This window comes from Chelon labrosus (genome assembly GCF_963514085.1).
Source record: "Chelon labrosus genome assembly, chromosome: 22".
In the NCBI taxonomy this organism is placed as follows: Eukaryota; Metazoa; Chordata; class Actinopteri; order Mugiliformes; family Mugilidae; genus Chelon; species Chelon labrosus.
In genome coordinates this window covers 13531450-13554527 of record NC_140355.1, presented here as the reverse complement: position 1 = coordinate 13554527, position 23078 = coordinate 13531450, and the positions used below count along the sequence as shown (strand labels likewise).

At 44.2% G+C, this 23078-nt stretch overlaps 1 protein-coding gene across 1 annotated transcript in view; it reads right to left on the bottom strand.

The window, feature by feature from the left end:
• The window catches only part of unc5cb (unc-5 netrin receptor Cb), a 109374-nt gene extending 86876 nt beyond the window's left edge, over positions 1-22498 (bottom strand). The window contains exon 1 of the mRNA XM_084571652.1: positions 21681-22498. Within this exon, the coding sequence (XP_084427778.1) occupies positions 21681-21792 (112 nt within the window). The 5' untranslated portion in view covers positions 21793-22498. The remainder of the gene's footprint in view (positions 1-21680) is intronic.
• Between the last annotated feature and the right edge of the window lie 580 nt (positions 22499-23078).

Here is a 23078-nt window from a genome sequence, read left to right as displayed (position 1 = left end):
TCTCTCTCTCTCTGCGCCGTACGTCCGTTTGAAAGCTGAGGAAAACAGGAGTCGTGAGGAGACGAGAGGGTGTCATTTATCCTTCCACCTCCAGGTTAATTGACAAGATAATTACGAGACTGAGGCGAAGGATGAAAACCGACAGAGGCGCACGCTCGCCCGTTAAGTGCTTTTTTAAGATAGAAGGGTATGGGCTCTCGAGCATGTGCACATGTTCTGAAGAGCAATTCATTACGCTGGCAGCTGTATTTGTTTATTTGTAATGAGCAACTACATGGGTCATTTTTTTTTTTTCTTTTCATGGGAAACTTGGCTCCGGCCTAGCTGCTCGTTGTTATTTTTTACTCGCAAACATGGCAGCGTTCTCCTAACACGGTAGTCGGGCTAGCAAAATAGTTTTTTGCAAAAACATTCGGAGGACTTAATCGGGTGACGCGAGCAGAAAAGTTAAATTGCGAGCTTGAAAATAAATGTGAGGCTGTTCGTCTGTGTGAAAGAAACCATTGTATTAGATTTCATGTCATGACGCTCGTGGTCCGGGAGCTTTGCTTGGAGCTTTTTTGAAGAAGAAATGACAAAATATGATTACGTAAAGTTTAGTGCACGGCCGTCACTTCAGCAAATTGTTGTTTGATTGCTGCGAACTGATTATGATGAGTGGTAGCAATGTGCCCAGCGATTGGCCATTTTTTATGGTTTAACACAAATGAATATTTGTTTTTTGTTTTTTTTCAAGGCAACATTTAAGATTCACTCTACTTGTCAAGATTATTCCACAAATTCTAACATGATTTTTCTGGTTGATGCAGTCTTTAAAAGAAAAAAAAAGTCTCTGGCCCTGTTTTGCATTTCAACCATAAATGGTGTTTATCTTCCGCACAAACACACACCCGGTGGTCCCCTAAAAATACCCCGAGACCGTATTGTAAAGCCCAGGTAATGTCAGAAACAAGAAGGTGTTGACAGTATTAGCATAAAAGTCTAGTACAAACAACTGAGTGATAAACAGGACAATAAATGTAGTGGAATTAAACTTGTTTTCAAGCATTGTTCAGAACCACCAGACATCTGAGTCTAGCCAAGAGGTTGTCACTGAGTCATTCATTCTGCCCCCGGGGACTACATTCAAGCTTTCTCATCTCTGGCGTCCATTCTCTCCGTTTCCCTTTCTTTCTTCATTCTGGTGCTGTAGCTTTCTTCCTCCCTTGCTCAACAGCTGTGGAGCAGGGTCTAGGGTCAAGGGAATCTCACACACATGCACGCACACACACGAGGATGTGCTACTGTTAAGCTTGAATGCAAACCGAAGGCGTGGAAGCGCGGGGCTGGATTTTCCCATGCCAGCACTTAAGTGTTGGCTGTATTTGAAACCGTGGGGAGACCTTCACTGACCTCTGGATCCCCCCATTGGCCCCTGGCCCCTGGCCCAGAGGCTGTGTCTTCTTCCCTGCTGGGACACTCAATAGACTATGTGTGCGTGTGTGTGTGTGTTGCCGGCCAATCTCAGGAGGGGTTCTGTCATTCAGTCATCAGCCATTCAACCACCAGCCAGCCTCAACATTACAGACTGCCAGCCCTCGCCCAAGGCAAGTCATCTGTCTTGAAAAGACAACAAACTGCGATCTTTCCCTTCACCCTCAAAACTCTGCTTATTTCCCTAATGCTCCATTTTTTTCAAGTTCCCAATTCATTTTCTGAAAGTCACTGTCTCTGTAAATATATCTTCCTCTGTTTTTCTTCTCCCTTCTGTGTTTTGGGCTCACAAAATTACTGTTTGCCTTTGTCCCTCCCTCATTCGTCATCCATCCAGTCCCAGGGTTTGTATAGGACATCTCCTGCAGAGGAGGTTGAAAGCATTCCTCTGCCTCCCCTGTCATCATGGCTTATTTAATAACTATCCCAATAAAGTCAACGACAAGTGGCCCCCCTTACCCCCCTATTTTTTATGCGGGCCCCCAACCCTCTTCCTCAGGTCTGATGAATGGAGCCATCGGGCATGCCAGCTGCCCCGGAGGTGAGCAGGCTGCCCCTGCCGGGCAGCCAGGCCACCGAGCCAGGGGGAGGAAGTGGAGCAGTGTAGAAGAGGGGCAGGGCAGGGCCGGCATGCCAGAACTCACACCAGGCAAAGCTTGGACAGAAAGAACTAGTGGAAATATGGAGAAACGTAGGGAGGGCCAGTAAAGCAGAGGGGTACAGGATGCACATGCAAACAGGGGGCCAGCCCGGGCGCCAGCAACACCGTGGGCAGTATGGATACACTCGCAACATGATTTTGCTCACAGCTTACTCAGGACTTTCCGCTTGACAACGGTCGTTTCACATTCAGCTGGGAAATAAATTCACTTTTGAAAAACTGAAAACGTTTTGTAAAACATTTAAATTTGCATTTTGCATTAGACTAAATGTAAATCTTTAAAATCATGGTGGTAACTCAAAAATTCATGTAAAACCCTCATATGATTGAGTAGGTGCAAAAATGAGATCATGTGTGGTACATTTTCTGCACATCAAAGGTTTGCTTGCATATGTGTGTGAGACAAAAACAAGGGGGGGGGGAGGGGTAAAAACCTCATAATGGATGGTAAACTGTGTAAACACTGGGCATGCACGGACATACATTCATCTGCAAAGTCGTTCCCATGAATTAAGATTAGCTTAATAATTAGAGCAGGCTACGCACGGTCATACAGCACAAACACACATGACTGACAACCGCTTCAAGGCCGACTGTTTAACACTAATCCAGAACCGTTCAGAAAACATGACCAGCGTCGACTATTGGCAAGCCGGAGCCGTTTCCATACTACCTGCCATATTTCTTGACTCTGTCCACTTTAACAGCATATGTGACCCCCTCCCCTCCACTCCTGCCAAATAGCCAGCCATGCCCTCTATTCATTACACTGCAGTCTCTCTGTGCCACTCGTAAAGCCGCTGCCAGCCTTGGGTCTGTTCTGCAGACACACGGAGATGGTAAATTGGACAAAGCAACAAAGCTGGCAAAGAGAAATCTTGACAGAGTGAGGAAAGAGCGCGGGCTAAATGCGCATTCCCCGATGCGCATGAATCTTGAAGCGAGAGGGAGGAAGATGTCCAGGATGAGAGATTGTTATTGAACTGGGGATGTACATCAAGCCTGCATAAGACATAAGGCTGAGGCCAAAAAAAAGAAAAATACAGTAAATGGCATTCACAACACCATTTTTTTTTAATCTAAGCTTCTAGAAAGATACTGCCTAGATTTACTCAAGGATAGTTTGCCCACTTGAATCTCCAGACTGCCGCTACCTTTGATTTGCTGAAGAGTTGCTGCTTTATTCCCCAGCAGCCACCGGGTTAGCTGCTTTGCTACCTGTTAAAAATATCTTTTATCTCCATCCATCCCACTTTCTCTCTTTAAGTTCCCATCCCTTGCCATTGGGGAAATCTTTATTTTCATACCCAAGCAAACATTTTTATAAATGCAAACAGGCTTCAGAGGCGAGACCTGCCCGGTACCTGAAAGCATAGCAGCAGGTCTCCCCTGGCCCCAGCCCTCAGAGTAAGCACAGCTGTGTTGAATATTTCCCTCACTCCTCAGTTCATTTGAGGGTGATCTGAGCTCAGTTAGCCCCCAGGACATGGAGCGGTAAACAGGCCTGACTATCAAAGCAAACCACCCCTGTCAGAAAGACTGGAATATGAGCCTCTGTCCACTGAAGCCGTGGATGCATGCAGGCAGACAGGCAGCAGAGGGGCAGAGCTCAAAGGATTCTTGACAGCAGCTGGCTTAACCTAGTGCTTAGAGGCTGAAAAAACAAGGTTTCCTAAATCATCAGTGGGCAGCGGGATTGTTTGTCTACTCTAGCCATTACTGTAATTACTGCAGTCGAAGTCGGAAGTGGCTTTAACCGACTTAATAATCGCAAGCGGACACTATTTATACAAACAATAGTTTTTTTCCACAAATTCAGAAACATGAAAGTCATTCATACAATCTGTGACCCATTCTTTTTACATCTGGTGTATGCATGTAGACAAATTCAAGGCAAACTGTAAAAAGTAGGTATTACAAACAGCAGGTAGGGTGGGTTTTTTTCCAGGCACCTAAACTTGAAAGACCTGGGGATCGTCAAAGGTAACATGAAAGGACCTCCACCTCTTCATCTAGCCGCTTTCAGGCCTGACCACGCGAGCGATCGGCTCAAGAAAATAAAATAAACAACAGATTTAACGGGCAACGTCCACGTGGCAGAGATGCCGGCAGAGAGGCACCAAAGCGGCCATACTTCCACTGCCCACATCCTTCGTCCCATCACCTAAACACAGATTCGCGTGCTCCAGGGGAAATGACTGGATGCATTTAGCTCTGCTCATCACAGAGTAGCATTCATCTTCAGGAAATAGCATGCTCTGCGAGATGTGTTTAACTTGAGAGCGTCAGTGGAGACTGAGCTAATGCCCTGACCACTGGCCTGCTGTTGGTTTTGAAGAGAGGTCAGTTTAAAAAAAAAAAAAGAAAGAAAAAGAAAGGATTCCTTTCTTTTTCTTTCTTTTTTTTTTTAATTTCAGGAGTACATCTACTTCCTGAGACGTATTTCCATTTAGTGAACTGGTGTATGATTGAGATGTGCAAACCGCAGGTCAGTGTCATTACTGCACTCTCACATTATCTCATTATAGCGCGCAAAAGGCCGCAGCCCTGGGGACGGATCCTCACCCCTGTCAAGTTGTGTCAACCTCTATAAATTTCTCACTGCCCACAGCACCATAATGTGGCTCGACTGCGAGAGAACTAATGCTAATTAATGCTAACAAGTCCATCACAGCTGGTCCACAGTAAACAGAGATTAAGTTCGGAGAATTTATGTTCCACCAGGCCTGACGCACATCTGAATACGTCATTTGTCAAAGCAATCACGGTCAGTTCTCTTCACACGTTGAGCATTAAAGGGAACACGTGTTAAGTATAAACGCCTGCTTCTGTACGCTGTTGAAAAGTATGGAACGAGAGAGAGAGAGAGAGAGAGAGAGAGAGAGAGAGAGAGAGAGAGAGAGAGAGAGAAAAAAATCACATGGAAACACTGAGTTCATGTGTTTCTTTCATACACAGCTGGGCATGTTTGGCTGAGTATGTCACCAGAATTAGCAGTGATGTCAATGATGGATGTCCCTCGGCAGGCCGTGCTCCACAACCTCCCTTCAGAGGACTTTCAACAAATGAAATCCCTTTAATGTCAAAGGAAAGGAAGGAACCATATAAAAAGGGATGAAAAAAAAAAGAATAAAAGGGGCACTTAAGAAATCTACTGTATGTCCCTCTGGCCCTGACCAATCCCATTCTTCACCATACTCGCCTCAATATCCTTTCATTTCTCTTGTGTTTACAATGTAATTTCTGCTGGGGACTTAACAAGATCTTTGAGCCTCGTTGGTTCTTCTGATGAATCTGATTTCCTATATTTTCGAAGCCCACCCATGTGACATCTTCCTCCTCTTCTTCCTACGGTTTACTTCCCAGCAGCAGAGCCGTTTCCCTGTGAACGGCGCCGGAAAGCTCCTAAAAATAAACAATGAAAACTAACGGGAGAGTGGCAGAGAAGGAAAGACTGTGTACGTGTGTGTTCTCGGTGAGCTCCTCAGAGGTGGGTGAGCGCTGTGAAAGGCCACATTGTTGATGTCAGGGCCAGTCAGCATCAAAGGGCTGATTCAGGTTGTGAGAGGAGTCTCTCGTTCTCTCTTTCTCCACCCCGCCTCTCACGCACACACACACTCACACACTGTTCCACCCAGTCCCCCGAAGACCCCAAAAAACATCACGCTTTACTGTTCCCTCTCGCAGCGAAAGAACAATATTTGGAGTTGACGTGTAAATTTAGAGCCGAGGTCAAGGGGCGCGCGGCAACATGGCTGAGAGTGTGTGAGTGAAAAGTGAAGTGAGGCGTTCCTCACTCCCCCACCTACGGATGTAGCGACTGAAATGTCTCTCATTCCTCAAACGTGTCGTTCATAAATTAAACGCTACTACTTCCAAATTCCCACTCTCGGTAACCTCACAGCAGCTCGCCATGAGCACAAATGGTTGGGTTTGGATATGTAAATGATACTGTTCACAAAATCTCTACGTGTCACTTTTCTGTTCCGTTCAAACCAAGGAGTGGGGAAAGCCGCGGGGCTTATTGAGAGGTTTAATTACACCCAACAAAGCGCATTAGATCGGTGACTTCTGTGTGTGCGAGTGTGTGTTTGTAACTCTACACGTGTGTGAGCGGCGGGGTTGCGCGTGTGTGTGTGTTAGCGGGGCGGTGTTACTGTATAAATTAGGTAAGTTAGACACCAGTGGCTGCGCTAGCATGTCAGGATGAGATTTAACGAGCTTTAATAACGAGGTTTAATGAGCTTAATTAGGAATCCATGCGATCCCCATGGAAACGCCTCAACCCCGCAGAACCCCGGCTCAGGGTTTGAGTGGCTTCCAACTGGATTACCGTGGCTAGTGTCACCGAGACACAACAGTGAAAACAAACAGAGCGCCACGGGGGCATCGGGTTGGGGAGGGGGTGGCAGGTGAGATGAATGGGAAAAACAGGGGACGGATGTCTGAGAGGGACCTTTGGCAGTGGAGAAATACCTGCTGAGGGACGACGGGAGGAGGAGGGAGGAGAGGGAACCAGCAGAACCAGTAGGATTAGTGTTGCTCGGAGATTTGGCTAGTGCACAGTGCGAACAGGAGGATGAATCCCTTCCTCCGCACCTTTTTCACTCCAATGATAATTGGACTTCTAAAACTAATTAACCCCTTCATGCGCCCACGTTTATATGTCCATTTGTTTTATGAATTGCTCTTCAAGTTATTTTTTTTACAATGTTCACTCAATAGGCTGAAAAAAAAAACTAAAGATTACATCGGCCCCTGTCTTGCAGAGGAGTGGCGCATATGCAAGTTCTAAATCTCATCTGGTATTTCAAGGTCTGTAATCCTAGGTGTTAACTTGTATAAAGAGAAAGGGGACTTAAAGAGATGATGAGACTTTACAAAAGATCTTAACAGGGCAAACAACATGATTAAAGCTGCAGATTGGTAAGTAAGTAAAAACATGCTTTGGAGGATGACAATAACTGTTGTAAGTGTTTGAAGTCTAAAAAGAAAAACTGATGGAAGCGTATTTTTAAGACAACTGACAGTTGTTGGAACGGCTCCTTTTTGTTGTTTTTGCACATTTGCACATCTGAAACAGCAGCACGCCGACTAAAAGTTAAGAAAGCGGAGACAACAGGATCATTTGATAACATAATATCGTTGCCCTCAAGGAGCTGATGGAAATGCAAATCCGTCCGCGCGCATTCCATCTGGTGCAACGTTTCAAGGAATGAGCCGTATCTTTCATCTCCCTCCGTCTCCTTCGGTTTCCCCGAGATCATTTCGCTTCGCGGTGACCGCAGGAAGGTTCCGTAAAGTGCAGTCCGACAATGACGGAGTGACCTTTCAGATAAGCGTGATAAAGCTGCCCATCCTGGCTCTTCCCTGTCCCCCCCGCTTCGCGTGTGCACACAAACACACACCCACAAAGAAATGTGAACATGCACAGACATGGAGGTGAATACACACAGGCATATCTGATGACCTAGATGAAAAGTCCTCCCCAAGGGACTTTTACAAAGGCGCACACACATGCACGCAAACTAGACCTCTTCCCAGGCGTAAGATCACCGGGGTGTCATCTGGCAAGTAGGGTATCACTGGGGACCTGGGAGCTGTAGAGGTCACAGAGGTCTCCCGGACAACAACGGGCGTCTATACATTGTCAGCCTTGAGCTGGACTATGCAGCTCATCTTTCACCATTTATCTGCTGGATTCTCTCATGCCTTGTAGCATGACGCCTCACGGTACTGCTATATAGTCCCCTTGCTTCCTGGGATTCTTTGTGATGTCCTGCTGCGGTGGAAAGAGTCTGGGGCTCATCATTATAAATCAGCCTGTTAGGAGGAATAAAATTTTAAAGAGCCTCTCCTTGGATTCAAGCTGAAGTCTCCATTAGTGAGGCCAGAGCAAATGGTTGCTTGCATGGCAACACACAGCAAATCAACACAACAGCGCCTTTAATCATCCTCTCAGTCCTTTTGTTGTCCTCCCTATCCTCCCTCTGATCTCAGTGGTCTCAGTGATAAAGTTCAGTAACCTCTTTAGTATCACGGATACTATATCAGAGTGATTTAATACATTTATTTGTGACATCTGCATCTCCTGAGTCTCCTTATCTGAGGTATAATGTTAAATTACATCACACGGATATATTTTTCTGACCTTGCATATGTCTTCATAAGTCAGGGGAGATTAGTGGGGAGGGACGGGGGGGGTGTAAGCTCATCTTATCACGCTGTTTTCTCTGGCAAGGGGCAGGACTGCTGACAGTACACAGATAGGAGACGTTGGGGACGTGGGAAAGGCAGAAACAGAAACAGGGCCACACAGCAGGAGAACCCAAAAAGGCACTGATTAGAAGGCAAAGCATCAGATACAAAGCGTTCGACAAAAGAGCCACAAAAACAAAAGAAGCGCTCGGCGCAATATACCAATTTCGGAGCGCACATGCACCAACACAAGCACAGACTATGATTTCATTTCATGCCAGCCTTGAGGGAGGGCTGAACTACTCGCCTCATCATCCTCCTTCTCGATCGCTCTGTTCTTGGCCTGCTCCACGCCTCCAGGGCCAGCGAAGGCAGCGATTAACAACAACAGCGAGAGTGTGTATGAGTGTGTAAGTGTGTGTAAGGCCCGATCGTTAGAGCGGCCAACTTGTGTAATACAATTACAAAGGCTGCAGAGAAACTGCTAATGTGCACGCAGGCAGCTCTGTCAGATGGATCAGGTATTGAGTTTTCTATGCTTAATTCAGTTTCCAGCACACACATGGGTGCATTAGTTAGATTAGAGTAGCGGGAGGGGACGGGAGGTGGGGTTGGTCTACCGCCGAGCCGGGCAGATTTGTTTAGTGGTGGCTGTCAATTACAACCCTGACCCTTGCACTAAATGGCTGCTCATCCAGCGGGGGAAAAAAAAGAAAAAGGAAAGTAGACAAAAGCCAGACAAGATTGGTAAAGACATGGCCATTTGCTGCAGAAGATAACAAGTGGCATGTTGTGCAGTAAACAATGTTCAAAACAGTGTGTATAACGCTGCACCAATAAAACAGAGTGCTGCGGCCTGAAAAGGTAATGTGACCATCAGTAAGATTAGTGAGGCAATGTTATCACTAGAATGGTGCAGCAATGGGACGACACAAGGCCAGTGGTGGATGGGTACTTAAAAATATGAAAAGGAAAACAAATTAGTCAATTTGCTCTTTTTAGAAGTCTCATGCAATTTAAGAGACTGATTGCAGAAGCAATTACTCAGAGACCACTTCCTTTTACAGACTGCATTGTGTTATATCAAAAAGGAAGACCATATTAAATCATTCATTTATACTCAATAATACAGCACGTATTCTTAGAAGTACTTTCCTTTTAAACGTATGAGTTACTTTGTTGTATTTTTCTTTATATCTCAGCTTTTATATTTATTTCCGGTACTGAACTTTACTTTAGAACTCGTAGATAAATTATTAACGACGAAAGCAAAGTTTCGCCACTTTCTTTACCAAGTTTTTAATTTTCAAAATACTGTGGATGCTATGCTAATCTTTATACGAACTGCATTTCTAAGCACCACTTTTAAACAGCGCGATAAAAAAAAAACAAAAAAACGAGCAAATGTATGCGCAGGCTGCGCGAGTGGATGCCGCGATTCTTCACAAACACATTTCATCCGTGTCCTTGCGTCTGTGGAGGGCCACTTTCCACAGTAAACACCTCCCTCCCATGTAAACATATATAATCACAACAAGATGGCCGGGGCAGATCCGCTCGTAATTGTATCACTAAAGTGAGATGAGTGAGTTTTAGGAGGAGGGAGCATTGCCGCTGATTGAATTAAAATGTCTGCTTCACTCCCAAGAGACCACCCCGGTACAAAGGACGCAGATTGTCTGCGTGTAACTGGGGCCACGCAGTTACACATAATCCTGTAAGCCTTTACAAAAACTCCCCTTTGTAGGCACTGACATTGTTTTTTTTTTTTCCATCTGACACCCAGATTCTTCTTACAGGGCGAGAGAAGAGGGCCAAACGTAAAGAAGAATAGAAATGAAGAGTTAAGTTGAACGTGACAGGCGGTGCGGGGAAAGCCTTTATGCGCTGATAGATGCTAGACAGCTACATCCCCTCGTTGTGACACATCCATCACGGCGCTGATCACTTTTGTCCTCCCACATGTCCGACCCTCGCGTGTCGGGCCTACTTTGACCAATCCGTCTGACTCCGTGACGCCAGACAGGGCAGCGTGTTAAAAGGAGTGACCACTGACACTCCTTGGATTTGACATGCCCGATCGAAATGCCTCAGACAGCACACTGCATTCTGTCAAGTTCTTATTAAAGCAAACTACGGCGGGAGAAACGAAAATGGAAGCTGCAGAGTAAATACTCCAGCTCGGGGTTTGTCATGCTCTTAAATTCAATCAATGTGGAAGCAACTGCCAACGAGAGAAACAGCAGTTCAAACCAAAACCAGGTTGTGCTGGTATCTGGTGTTCCACAGAGGAGAAACACAATAAGGTTCACATTACCCAGCCAAATTTCCCAAGAAATTGCAGGGGAATGGAAATATGCATGTGAGATGGAAATGCTCAAAGCTGCCCAATCCTTACAAAACATCGGTTTGTTCGACATTGTTTGTTTACCAGATTGTTGCCTCTCTTCCGTGAACAAAAAGTCACACAAAGGAGCCCAGAATAGCCGCGGGTTGATGTGCCTGAATCCTGGATGCTCTCAGTCTGTTCATTCTGCCATGCAAGCTTAGGAGTGCCTCTTCTATCTCTGGCTCATTTCACTCTCTGTCTTCACCCCTACCCCCATCCCCCCAACTTTTCCCTGCTCTTCCTCAGGACATATTAGTGCTTGTGTTGGTGGGATCTCAGAATGGGGCATGGGGCTGCTTTATAAAATATTTGGCAGCGATAATGAAAAAATGTGGCTAGCAGAAAGGTCGTAAGTCTTTGTAGACCTGTAAAAACAAAATTACAATGATTTAGTAATGCAGAGTGGTCTAAATGCAAAAAGGAATGCGTGCAGTTGGAGTTAAACAAGCAGCTACTGAGGGAAACTCATCAGGAGGTATAATTTACCAGTGTAACGCTCCTTCCTTTACACAGCAGAGGTTACCCTGATGCCTTCCTCCTCCTCCTCCACACATCTCCACTGTGCCCCCTTTTGCTTTTACCTGACAGATCGGCTTACCTCACGTCAGCCTTAAAAAACCATGGGAACCCCTATGCATGGTGTGTCACCACTGAATTATCGGTTTCCGTTGCACATGCTCCAGCATATCTGCAGCAAGCCATTATGGTGTATCGGTTTACAGTTAGTGTGCTGACTCCAGTGCAGCTGGTGCACTGTATGGAGTCATACTTTATAGATGTCTGGAATTAGAGAAACAAGCCTGTCATCTCGCTAAGCTCGGTCATTTTGTATTTTTTTTTTTAACCAAGATCTCGTTTCTCCGTCAGCTTGACTTGAGGGAGAGCGTTTCTAGAAAGCCTTCCACTGTGTTTCGAGCCACCTCTACCAAACTGATGGGTAGGTTGGAAAACTCCTGATACCAGAGGCCACTCCTGTGGCTTAGTGGTTAAGATGCTGACTGTAAACCACAGCATTCCCTCCTCAAGGCCAGATTCTCTCTCCGCTATATAATGAAAGCTTGAAATGTAGAAAACACAGGACAAAAACTTGTAAAATATGACACTGTATGGACAAATCCCCGCGTTAACAATAAAGCTGTAGAGTCTACAGTTACAGCTGCTGGGGATTCTTGCTAAATGTTAAAAGCTGCTTGCTAATGTTTGCTTAAAAGCACTATACACAAATTATAACAGACAGGAATACCAAACAACTGGACAATTTAATTTAGACCTGATGGTGAAGCTAGATGAAAAATCAAGTAGTCACCAGTAATGATCAATTATCCACATGGCTGAAAAAAAAAAAAAGGCTGTGAAGCTAATCTCAAGGAAACATCAATCAACAAAGTCATTGGAATTCATTCTGGGGCCAATTAGGGTTTTTCAAAATAAAAAAGCCACTGTCATGGCTAAAAAAAACATATATTTTTGTTTTTTAAGAAGGAGACTGATCCGTCTTGCTGTAATAGTATTATGGACTTGACTTAATCTGTAGGTACGTGTAGCTCAGCAGGATCTGATGATAGCATATACATGACATGGTTAATGTCAGTGCCAATATTTTGGGTTTCATGCCTGAAAGGTTTGGGAACCCATGAAGGTTAAACCACAAACAAGATTTGTGTTGAGCAAGAAGGCTCGTCTGTATACAAAATAGGGCCAATTTGGACATTTGACCTGGTTTATGAAAAACTACCTTTTTTCCCCCCTCTCTCTCTCTCTCTCTCTGCGTTTCCCAGCGATCATCACAACAACATCCATTATTCACCTCCTGCCTACTGTTTGGTTAAGTCTTTGAAAAGGGCAAACGCAAAGCCTGAAGTGCTCCCCTACTGCCGGTCCCTTACACAACTTGCCAATTTTCAGTTATTGTACTCTGCATCATTCATAATGCAATGAAGCATGCACATTGTGAACCGATGAGTGTGCGCGTACGCCGTGATGCGGGAATACCGCGCCGCTGGCTGTGCAAGGGCAGCGACACTTGACTTTTTCTCAATCACTTTCTGTTAGAACATCAAGCAATCCTGACATTTACGGCTGTGAACTTTTAGATCTCTGCGACGGCTCGCTGTTATTATCAACCTCATCTCCACCTCATTCATTAAATGAAGAATGCATACAAATCCAAGACAACAGAGCCACCTAGTCTCTGCCTAATTTGGTGGATTTTAAATGTTAGCAGTGTTTTTATTTCTTCCCTGATAGATTCCCGAAGAAGAACAACACACAGTACAGCTTGCCTTCTCTGGCAAGCACACAAATTATAGCAGCTTCGACAGCGCGCTTTACATGTTAGGAGTCATAAAATAACCTTTCACCGTGGGGCTTCTGTCTGGGCCCCATTTAAATGAGACCCATTGAGCTTGCCCCAGTTAAACCCTGTCTGCCAGTACTTAAGTCACTAGGGACTGATCATGGAGATATGGCACACACACACACACACAAACACATGCTGTACAAACACAGGGAAAGTGCTGACACCCAAAAGCAATCTCAAGTTGCAAACTATTACTGAACTCGCAGTAACAAAGCCCAAGAAGAAGAAAAGAGGTCACACAGTAGGGTGTTCGGGATGGTGGGTGTTCGGTGGTTGGCCAGTTAAGCCCTTTTTTTTTTATTTGCATTCGGGGCCGACTCTGGAAACAAAATGTTTTCCTCAGTGCTGGAGATGAATTCCACAGTGTTTGCTCAGACTTGTTGAGAGAGTAATTGCACACACACACACACACACACCCACACACACACACACACACACACACACATTAAAAAGGCAACAGTCAAGCGTGATTTCAGTAGAATCGTTTTTTTTTTTTTTTAAAGATAATTTTGACTCTTCTCTGCTCTCGTCAGCCACGGCACAAGGTGGGTTGAGGGGGATTAATCATACAACAGCACATAACAATTTTGAAGCTTTAATTTAGCAGCTCATTTAACTCGGTAAAAACAACAACTTTACAGGCTGGCATTCTGACACACATCTAATTCTGCCCTCTGGTAACGGTCTGCTCTGTTTAAAAAAGTCTGTTTGGCAGCTCTGCAGATAACAGATGGAAGAAAAATGAGGGGAATTATGAGAAAGATTGATTTCCTGGGGACAAATGGTCTGGTATTCACACGGATTTCTCCCAAGCAGACTTTCTCGGACTCTGTTATTATTGAATAAACACACACGGGCGCATACGCACACACAGCCACCCACCCACCCTTCCACCATATGCAGACAAACAAGAACATGTGCGTACAAAGACACACAATGCTTTACATACAGAAAGGTAGCAACACACTGAATTATTATACGAGTCGGATTGATGATACTGTACAAGGTGATGGGAGATGAAAGGCTTTCAAAAGAGTATCACATCTTATTCTCCTGATCTGACTGAATTAATCTAAAGGTGGATTTTGTACAAAGTAAGCACAAAACTTGAATAATCCCCCTTTTTTTTTTCTCTTCAAGCCCTTCCTCTGATGTCTTGTAAAAATGTATTCCTTCAGAAGAACAAGTACGAGCATTGTCCTTTTAAGCGTCCCAAGCCCATCTTTAAGCAACCATAATATAAACCAGAGACTGTAACTTCTCTTGTGGCATCTCAAAAGCAGACACAGGAATGAAGGAGAAAAAAAAATGAAAAGAGAATGAAGGAGGGGGCGGGCGGGTAAAGTACCTCATTTGAGCCCCATAAAAAAAACAAGGAGGCACAAACATTTATCTGTGGCAAGGCTTTCGTCAGATGCTTTAAGAGCGCAGAAAAAAAGAAAAAAAAAACAGAGAGCAAGATGCTGATAAAGGAGAGGCAGGAAATGGGAAGCGTGGGTCCCCTGCTCTCATGTTTCAGTCGGGACAAGGGGTCCCACACACCCAGCACCCCCCTCCCCTCTTCACCCTTCCCTGTGTTCTGCTGACATATATAGACCAAAACCTTCCCCAACTAGACATTAGTGCCGCAACTGGAAACCACCTTCCCTCCTCACAATGCGGAGACGAGACGCACTCAGCACAAATGAGGCAAACGTTTCAAGCCAGCCAGGTAAATAAATAAAATAAAAACGTGTGGATTTTTCCGCTTGACGGTTCGACTAAATACCCATCAGCTCCTCAAACGACTTATCACAGATGAATATTGTTCCCATTCTTCAAGACGGCTCTCGTGTGTTTGCTTTAGTCTCATTCCACTAGTGAGGCTCCGGCTCTGAGCACAAGACAGGGCAAAGCCAGGATTAAGGGTTTAGCTTTGTCAATCAGAGTGAGTGCCGAGGGAAAGATAGCAGCTGCATCTCCGCTCCGAGGAGCAGGCTGGATTTCCATAGAAACGCCAAAAAATTCAGGTGATGCCATGCTGAGTGTGTGACTCAGGTGTTATGAGTCACCACTGATATCATCGCAATCATTACTGGCCGAGTGGTACGTTGGTCTTTCTCATCAGACCGGGCTTTGAGATCAACGGTGGATTGACGGTAACAGAGTAGGGGATTGGAAGAACATGATGAGAGGACGATGTGTTCAAGCTCCTGTCTGTCTGTGTGATATCTAGACAATATCCATTTTTTTGGTTTGGTTGGCTGTTATATGTACTTATGTATGTAGAAAGGCAAAAAGATTAGTGACTAGAACATGTCACACAACTCATGTTAAAGGGGAACTACCGTTTTTTACAATCTAGACCTTATTTCTGGCATAAAATACGATCGTTTACTCACCCATATAACTTTTGTGTAATTTGTAGTCCTTCGGGAGATATTTAGATCTGCGTATATCCATATAGTGGGAGTGAATGGGGCACCGAAACGCAGCCTCCAAATAATCTGCCGCGAAACTCGTTCACTTCACCAATATTTTGTTATTGTACGCTAGTGCTATTCCCCACTGCTAGTTTTTTGCAACATGGCTGAATATTTTATATTTATATTTATATTATATTTTATATTTTGTGGACGAACCATAGCAGTAGCAAATTATAGGTAAACAAGCTGACAGTCGCGGGTGCGTGCAGCGCTCAGAGAGGACATCATCCAGGTCAGAAGACATCGTCCTGATGATAACAGGTAACTCCGGACTCAACAGGGACTAGCACTAGTGTACGATAACAAAATATTGGTGAAATGAACGAGTTTCGCGGCAGATAATGCGTTATTTAGAGGCTGCGCTTCGGTGCCCCAGTCACTCCCACCATACGGACTTATGCAGATCTAAATATCCCCCGAAGGACTACAAATTACACAAAAGTTATATGTGTGCGTAAACGATCGTATTTTATGCCAGAAATAAGGTCCAGGTTGTAAAAAAACAGTAGTTCCCCTTTAAGCAACGTGACTGGACAGCTGGTCTTTTTTTTTTTTTTTTTTTAGAGGAATTTAAACGTGCATTTCCCCAAATTCAACCACATTTACTATTTCCCACTGAAATCCAATACCTAAATTATCCAACTATCATCTTCTAACTGCATAAAAAGCATGTTTAGCATGCCTAAAGTTCTTTTGCCCGCTGTTGGCACTTCCCTCATCTTTCTGTGCCAAGCTGGGCCCGTGTTTTGCTATGTAGTCGTTACCGAGGTTGTTCCGTGCTCCGTGCTGGGCCGGGGAACCGAGACTGCAGGGGAAGGCGTTAAAGGACATCGGGGAAATAACAGCATTCTGTTGACCTTTTCATGCTCGTCAGCACATTGAGCTTTTTATAGTGAAGAGCACCAGCATTCGAGGAGCATCTCCAGTCCCCCTTAACTCTCATTATTTTGCCTCCTAATCAAATTTGCTAGGGTGGAATAGAGTGTGTGGTAACAACAAAAGCTTAATTATGGTAAAATGCGGATGAGTATCACACAATTACTTAATAAGCGTGAAGAAAGGGAGATGGGAGATACGCTGTATTTCTAACAGATCAGGATGAGTGACAGAAAAAAAATACTATAATAAGTATGAAGAGTAAAGTTCCTTTCAGCTATTATCTTTTAGTTACTCCTAGTTACCTGATTCTGTAATGACATGTCCTTGACTGATTTCCTGTTAGGAACACAAAAATGCAAGAGGACATTAGTGGTTGAACACCAGGGGGAGGCCATGATGCCAAATTAGAGGGCAGGAGTGGAGAGTGTACTTATACTCACTCATGATGTGCTCTGTCAGCCCTGCTGCTTATAATGGCATGAGAAGGGCCACTTAACTCGTAATCACTTCTCTCTCCCCCTTTGGCACTGTCCTGCTCTCTACCCCCCCTCCCTCAACCCCCGATTTTCTGACTGTCGGCTCTGATCTCTCATCATAAATGAACTGTAGATCAAGAGCAGGGACAGTGGTCCACACCTCCTTCCACCCCCCTTTGGCTAGGATCCTGTAATCACAGGGCTCTTGGTTAGTAAGAGGCCAACAAGCCTTTGAATGAGAAATGACTGCACCTCTAATGCATCAGACAACTTTGAAGAGCCATTTTCCGGCAAAGGGTACATCACAGGTAGGAAATCAGGTCACCACCACCACCACCATCATCATCATCTCCGCAGTCATTATCCCCTATCTCATCCCGTAGCATAATTGAACGTGGGACCTTTTATACAATTATTTTCATTTGCCGTCCACAGCCTAAAAAGCCAAACTTGCCACAATATGTCAGAGTAATTTCTACCCTATGGTGCACTTTGACTTACCCTTCTTCCCCTCACAAATACTCTTAGCAAACACACACAATCTAGGCGGTGCAATATGCATTGTGCAGAGACACAGGTCAGCCATTCTGGCACAGGCCTACCTGTCAAGTGCTACTACTTGTGCCGAGCTCTGCTAATGGACTGCTAATAGAAGTGAATGTTGCACTGTGAAGCTCCCCTGTAGTTGAGAGTGTCACACAGGGTGATTAATGACACACTCTCCTCTCCTCCCTTGTCCGTCCCTGTCCTCGCTCCATATCTCTCTCTCACCCTTCTCTCTCTCTACTTCTATCTCCAGCTCCCTCTCCACTCTTCCCTCGAATTTTTTTTTCTAGCCCTCTCTTGCGTCCTTTCAATCTCCTTCACTCTTACTCCTCCTCTCGTCGTGTGCCTCTGCAGAAGGAAAAAGATTTTCGCGCACGGGGATCCGAAATCATTACATTATACTCCCCACTAGTCAGGTTTACTTGCAAGGCAGAACTCCAGTTGCTTCAAAGGCTCGCTCACGGTATGAGAGGCACAAATAAAAAATAAAAAACAGCGAGGGAACATCCAACAGAAACCTCATTATGAAAAGAAAATGTGGGGAAAAAATGTTTAGATTTACTTTACTGGAAGAGTCATTCCTTCAAACAGGCTGGTCAGAGAGCATAAATGAGCAGGATAAACAATAAAATTGCTTGGGAAAAACAATAAAGGCAACAAAACATCTGGAGCTACCACTGACAGGTAATGGTCTCTGTAATATTTCTTGCAATTTGGGGGTTTAATAATAACCCGATGATGAATTTACATTCTGTTATTAAATGCAAACTAAACACGGTGGGCTTTGAGGGATGGTTAACTTTTTAAACATAATTTGTAAAATGATGCATTTATAAAGACTCTCTCCATTACAGTTACATCTGGACGTTGTGGTGAAGGCTCTGAAGCAACGAAATGTAAGCAAAAGTAAAACAAAAGCAAAATTCTAAAATGATCCACCAACATTTCACATGCTTTTTTTTGGTGGTGTGGGATTGGACTACAGTGGCATATGTATTTCTGACTTGAGTGTCTCAAACTTCTACCCTAAGTTTATCAAAAACCCTGACTCACAGGCCACAGAATTTGCCTCCACCAGCACAGCATGAGATATCCTTGTCCACCACGAGTGCAGAAATGTTCCCAGCCCCAAAATAGCAACCGAGTATATTTTTTTCTTCTTTCATAACAATAGTATGTGACATCAAGTGGAGCAGGGAAGCAAACTCAGCAGCCACTTTTCACAGTAATTATCGCTCGCGACCACGCTCCGTCTGGGGCTCGGCTAGCGACCAGCATGCAGCTCTGACTCCGCTCATCCACATTCTACACGTACTTTTTTTTACTTTGCCCTCTCCCTGCTGTAAAGTTGTGCGACCCAGTCTTACTTCCCTTTATGCAAAGTCCTTCAGTTGCATAAAATTGCTCGACTTTAAATGTGTCATATTTCCAGATCTGGGGCGCTGGCAAAAGGGGTATCATAGGAGGTAATTTATAAGTACCGCTCCTAACACACAATGCGCTCATTGTGCAATGTAGGCCCTGTTTATATAACGACCGCAATGGCTGTAATGCTAGCAGCCCCAAGAAGCCCCGTTTCCAGGCTCAAGGGAAGCCTGTTAGAATAATAATGATAAAAAAAAAAAAGCCATTAACCCCTATTCTTCAGAAAGCACGCAGATCAGTTAGAAAGGGAGTGTCCTAAGCGGAATCAAGTCTTACTGTGCGCTGAGTCACGATACATTAGAATCTATATATATTAGATATACTTTAACTTCTCCCCACATAAACAATCCTCTGAGGACACATCATCAGAAAGTGGAGAGGCAGCAGAGACATGAAAATGGTGCGAGAGGAAGAGTGGAAGACAGAGACATGAGAGCTGTGGAAAAACTGAACCAACCCCAGGAAGGCCCCCACCCATGCGATCCGCCGCACAACACCAGAGACTCACCGCACAAATGACAATGTTAAGGTCAGCCATGAAAATAACAAGAAATCAAAGGAGGCACATTTAGGAGGTTTAACCGGTCTATGATTTACTACTCATAGATCCCAATAGTTCAACATGCACATATAAAAATATATATATTCTATATGTTCTTATGACAAATTGATATCCTCCATTGACTTCTAAAATAAGCACATGGACTGCGCTGTACAGGCTGCCCTTGAAATACCACGAGCACATCTGCTCTCTCACCAAAGGGTTTCCAATCAAGCTACTGTCACAGAGCTCTCAGCTACCTTTCTGGAGGCTCATTGCTTATATCTGTCTCAACCTGTCTCCTTTGTCAAGAGTTCAGCAGGTTAATGAGCGCTCTCGTTTCCCAGCACTCGCTTGTTTCCAGGCGGGGTGAAAAAGTCCTCTCAAAGGCGAAGCCGAAAGTGAGAACTGATGAAATCGTATCCGACTACAGAAAATATGTTTGAATAACTCCGAAACAAAATATGCAGCAAAAGGGATATAGTTACAAGGCGGAGGGCATGGGTAAGTGAGCTACTTTAATCACCAGTAGTTTTACACTGAAGAAGTGACTCTCCAGCGATTTGGAAATGTGTAGAGCTCATCAGTGCTCCAAAATAGCGAGGCCCATTAATTAGGCTCAAACAATGTTCTGCTGGTGTATCGACTTCTTAATGGAGAGAGGGGAACCTTGTTCGTATTCCCATCCAGTCAATGACACAGAGATCTCTGGGGTTTCGGAATGGGTATTATGTCATCTCAACCCTGCCCCTCAGAAACTGGACCTGTGCTGTGTTTTTCCCTTCTTCCTCCTTCGCTCATTAACTATGTAGGAGCGAGATGAAGGTCTGGAGCAGCTAGATAAGGTTGCTCGCGGACCCTCGTCCCTGTCTGGGATGCGTCTGCCTAAACCTCCAATTTAAGCTTGTGCTGCTATTGCATGGCCACTCAAGCCTTAGATTAAAAAACAGAAGGATCTACAGTTCATGACGTTGCTGTGGCTAGAAATGTCTCCCCTGCGACCTAAAATCCATTTTTTTCTTCCCCCATCTCATCGTGGTTTTTAAGCTATAGCCCATTCTGGGGAGAAAAGACAGACCACCTACCCTAATTCCAGAGACATACTGTACAGAGTCTCAAACCCATGCTCAAACACATACTGAACACTCAGCCCTCACACGGATGGGATCCTCTTAGTTCCCTTTGTTTGACAGTAAATCTCACTCAGTAGAGAGAAGATTAAGTAAATGGCTTCAGGTGTTGTGGCATTATCTCAATGCTTTCGGAAACTGACAGCCACTACGGTTTACTGAAAACATCTTTCAGCCCCCTAAAGGAAGAGGTTAAAGTTTAAAATGCGCCCACTGATTGAGGTTAAGTACGGCGAGAGGGGGAAAAAAAAAAAGGTGATCTGACCTGTGAAACTACCCAGTATTTTAGGAATAAATACATATATAAATAAATGCGCTTGTTTCCGAATAGTGGAAAACTCATTTTTCTTGATTTTTGGAATCAAGAATGCCTTTTGTAAATTTTAATTTATAGCAGTCTGGACTTGGCAAGAATGGGACTTTAAATCACATTTAATTCTTAATAATACACCAAAATGTTTGTCTACAGTTTAGATTTTCATCTCTAATGTCTTTCCATTAATCATGAACTGCCTAATGTTTTGTTTTTTTGTTTTTTTAATTTAATTTTCCCCCTTTGGCCATGTTTAAATCTGTAGACCATTTTGTACACGACAGTCTTTAAGGATTTGGGGAAATGTAAAAGAGCAGCCACAACAAATGGCTGCTTTTCATTTTCGTGGCATCTCGGAAGATGTGGATTTCTTTCCTTGGAGAAATAGATGTAATAATAATAACAATAATAATAACAGCGGCTGTTTCTGCTTCCAAATGCAAATTGTGGTTTACACAACTGACACCAGGAATTTGTAATGCCTTCCATTAAACAGTGACGACTTTATCAGGCTGATTTCATTATAATTTCTCTAGATAAGCCTCCATTAGAACTTCCTCGTATCTGCAACCCACATTACTTGTAATACAGTTGGCCTTCATTAATGGCTTCAATAAAGAAGTGATTGTATGCCTTACATGCCCAATAAAACTCAGTGCCAAAAAGGAACTGTGCTTTTCCTTTTCTACTGTGAGTGTGATTAAACACAATCAAGGTTTTTTTTTTCCTGTCCACTACACCCCCGCTGGAGCTTATAGGAGTTTGGAAAACTTTCACCGAGAGATAAGCCAAGTTTATAGGTCAAGTACGCGCTTTAAAGTTTACCTTGAGCCACTCCAAAATCCACCAGGAGAAAAAAGAAAAGCCAGGATACGGTCGGCATCTCGGAAGACGATCTCGGCACTCTTCCTCTGTCAGTTTGTGCACCGTACCCCATGATGAGGAGTCAAACTACGCTCTGAGGCAAGTCCGAGTCACTGACAAATTGCTATCAAACGCGCACTGCCGTCCCTCGTAGTGGTGCGCAGCGGTCCAAATATCAGCCCTCACGCCCCCAAGCGCAAAACAAAAATAAAAAATAAAAAATAATGGCTTTGCACAAAATATATCCAGCGCAGTGTTTCTGCAAACATGTGCCAGTTTATGGAATCAGAGGTGAGTGCATCGCCCTGCGTTCAGCCAGGATGTTGCATTAAAATCTGCCTCCGCTTGCTTTCCCCTTTAAAGGTTCACTTGGTTTGTCTAGAGGTGTGGATCGATGTCTTGATGGCAAATTCATGCTCCCGCAAAAAAATAAAAAATAACCCAAAGTCCTCCGGCACGGCAGAGTCCCTCTCTGTCCAACCTCTCCCCGCGTGTAAGCGAGTGTATGAGCCGCGTGTGTGTGTGAATGAGTGAGTGCACCGCTCCTGGCGCTCCACTGACGGGACTGAACCGGGGGAAGGAGCCGTCTCTGCGGGCTGCTACCTTTCTCCTTCAGCCAATCCAAGAGCTCCGGCAAGTGGCGGCGCTGTATCAAAACCTGGCCCGGACAGCAGCGAGGAATGGATGCTGTTTATCAGTTGGATGAATTATAGATGGCTTGGACTGAGCGTAAATGACAACCACTGACGTAAATGATGCATTTAAAGTCTGCTCCTGCAGTAAAGTGAAAAAATAAAATAAAATAAAATAAATAATCGTTGTTTTTCAATTCTACATTTATTAAAAGAATTTATGATGTAGCAAAATACAAGTCAAGTCAAAATTAAAATAAAATAAAATAATTAAATGGTTGTGGAAGAAGTAAGATTCATTATGAAAATGTGCAAATAGTACAAAGAAGAAGTATTTCATTGCAAGTCAATTCTGCACCTAAAACCCATGTTAAAGGGGAACTACTGTTTTTTACAACCTGAACCTTATTTCTAGCATAAAATACATAAAATACCATCGTTTACTCATCAATATCACTTTTGTTTCAGCAAATTGCAGGCAAACAAACCGACCGTCACATAGTCCAGGTCAGAAGACATCATCCGGGGTCTGTAGGTCAATCTACTGACCCCGGATGATGATAACAGGTAACTCCGGACTCAACGGGGAATAGCATTAGCGTACCATGACAAAATATTGGCGAAATGAACGAGTTTCGCGGCAGCATTATTTAGAGGCTGCGTTTCGGTGCCCTGATCACTCTCACTAAATGGATATACGTTGATCTAATTATCACCTGAACGAGTG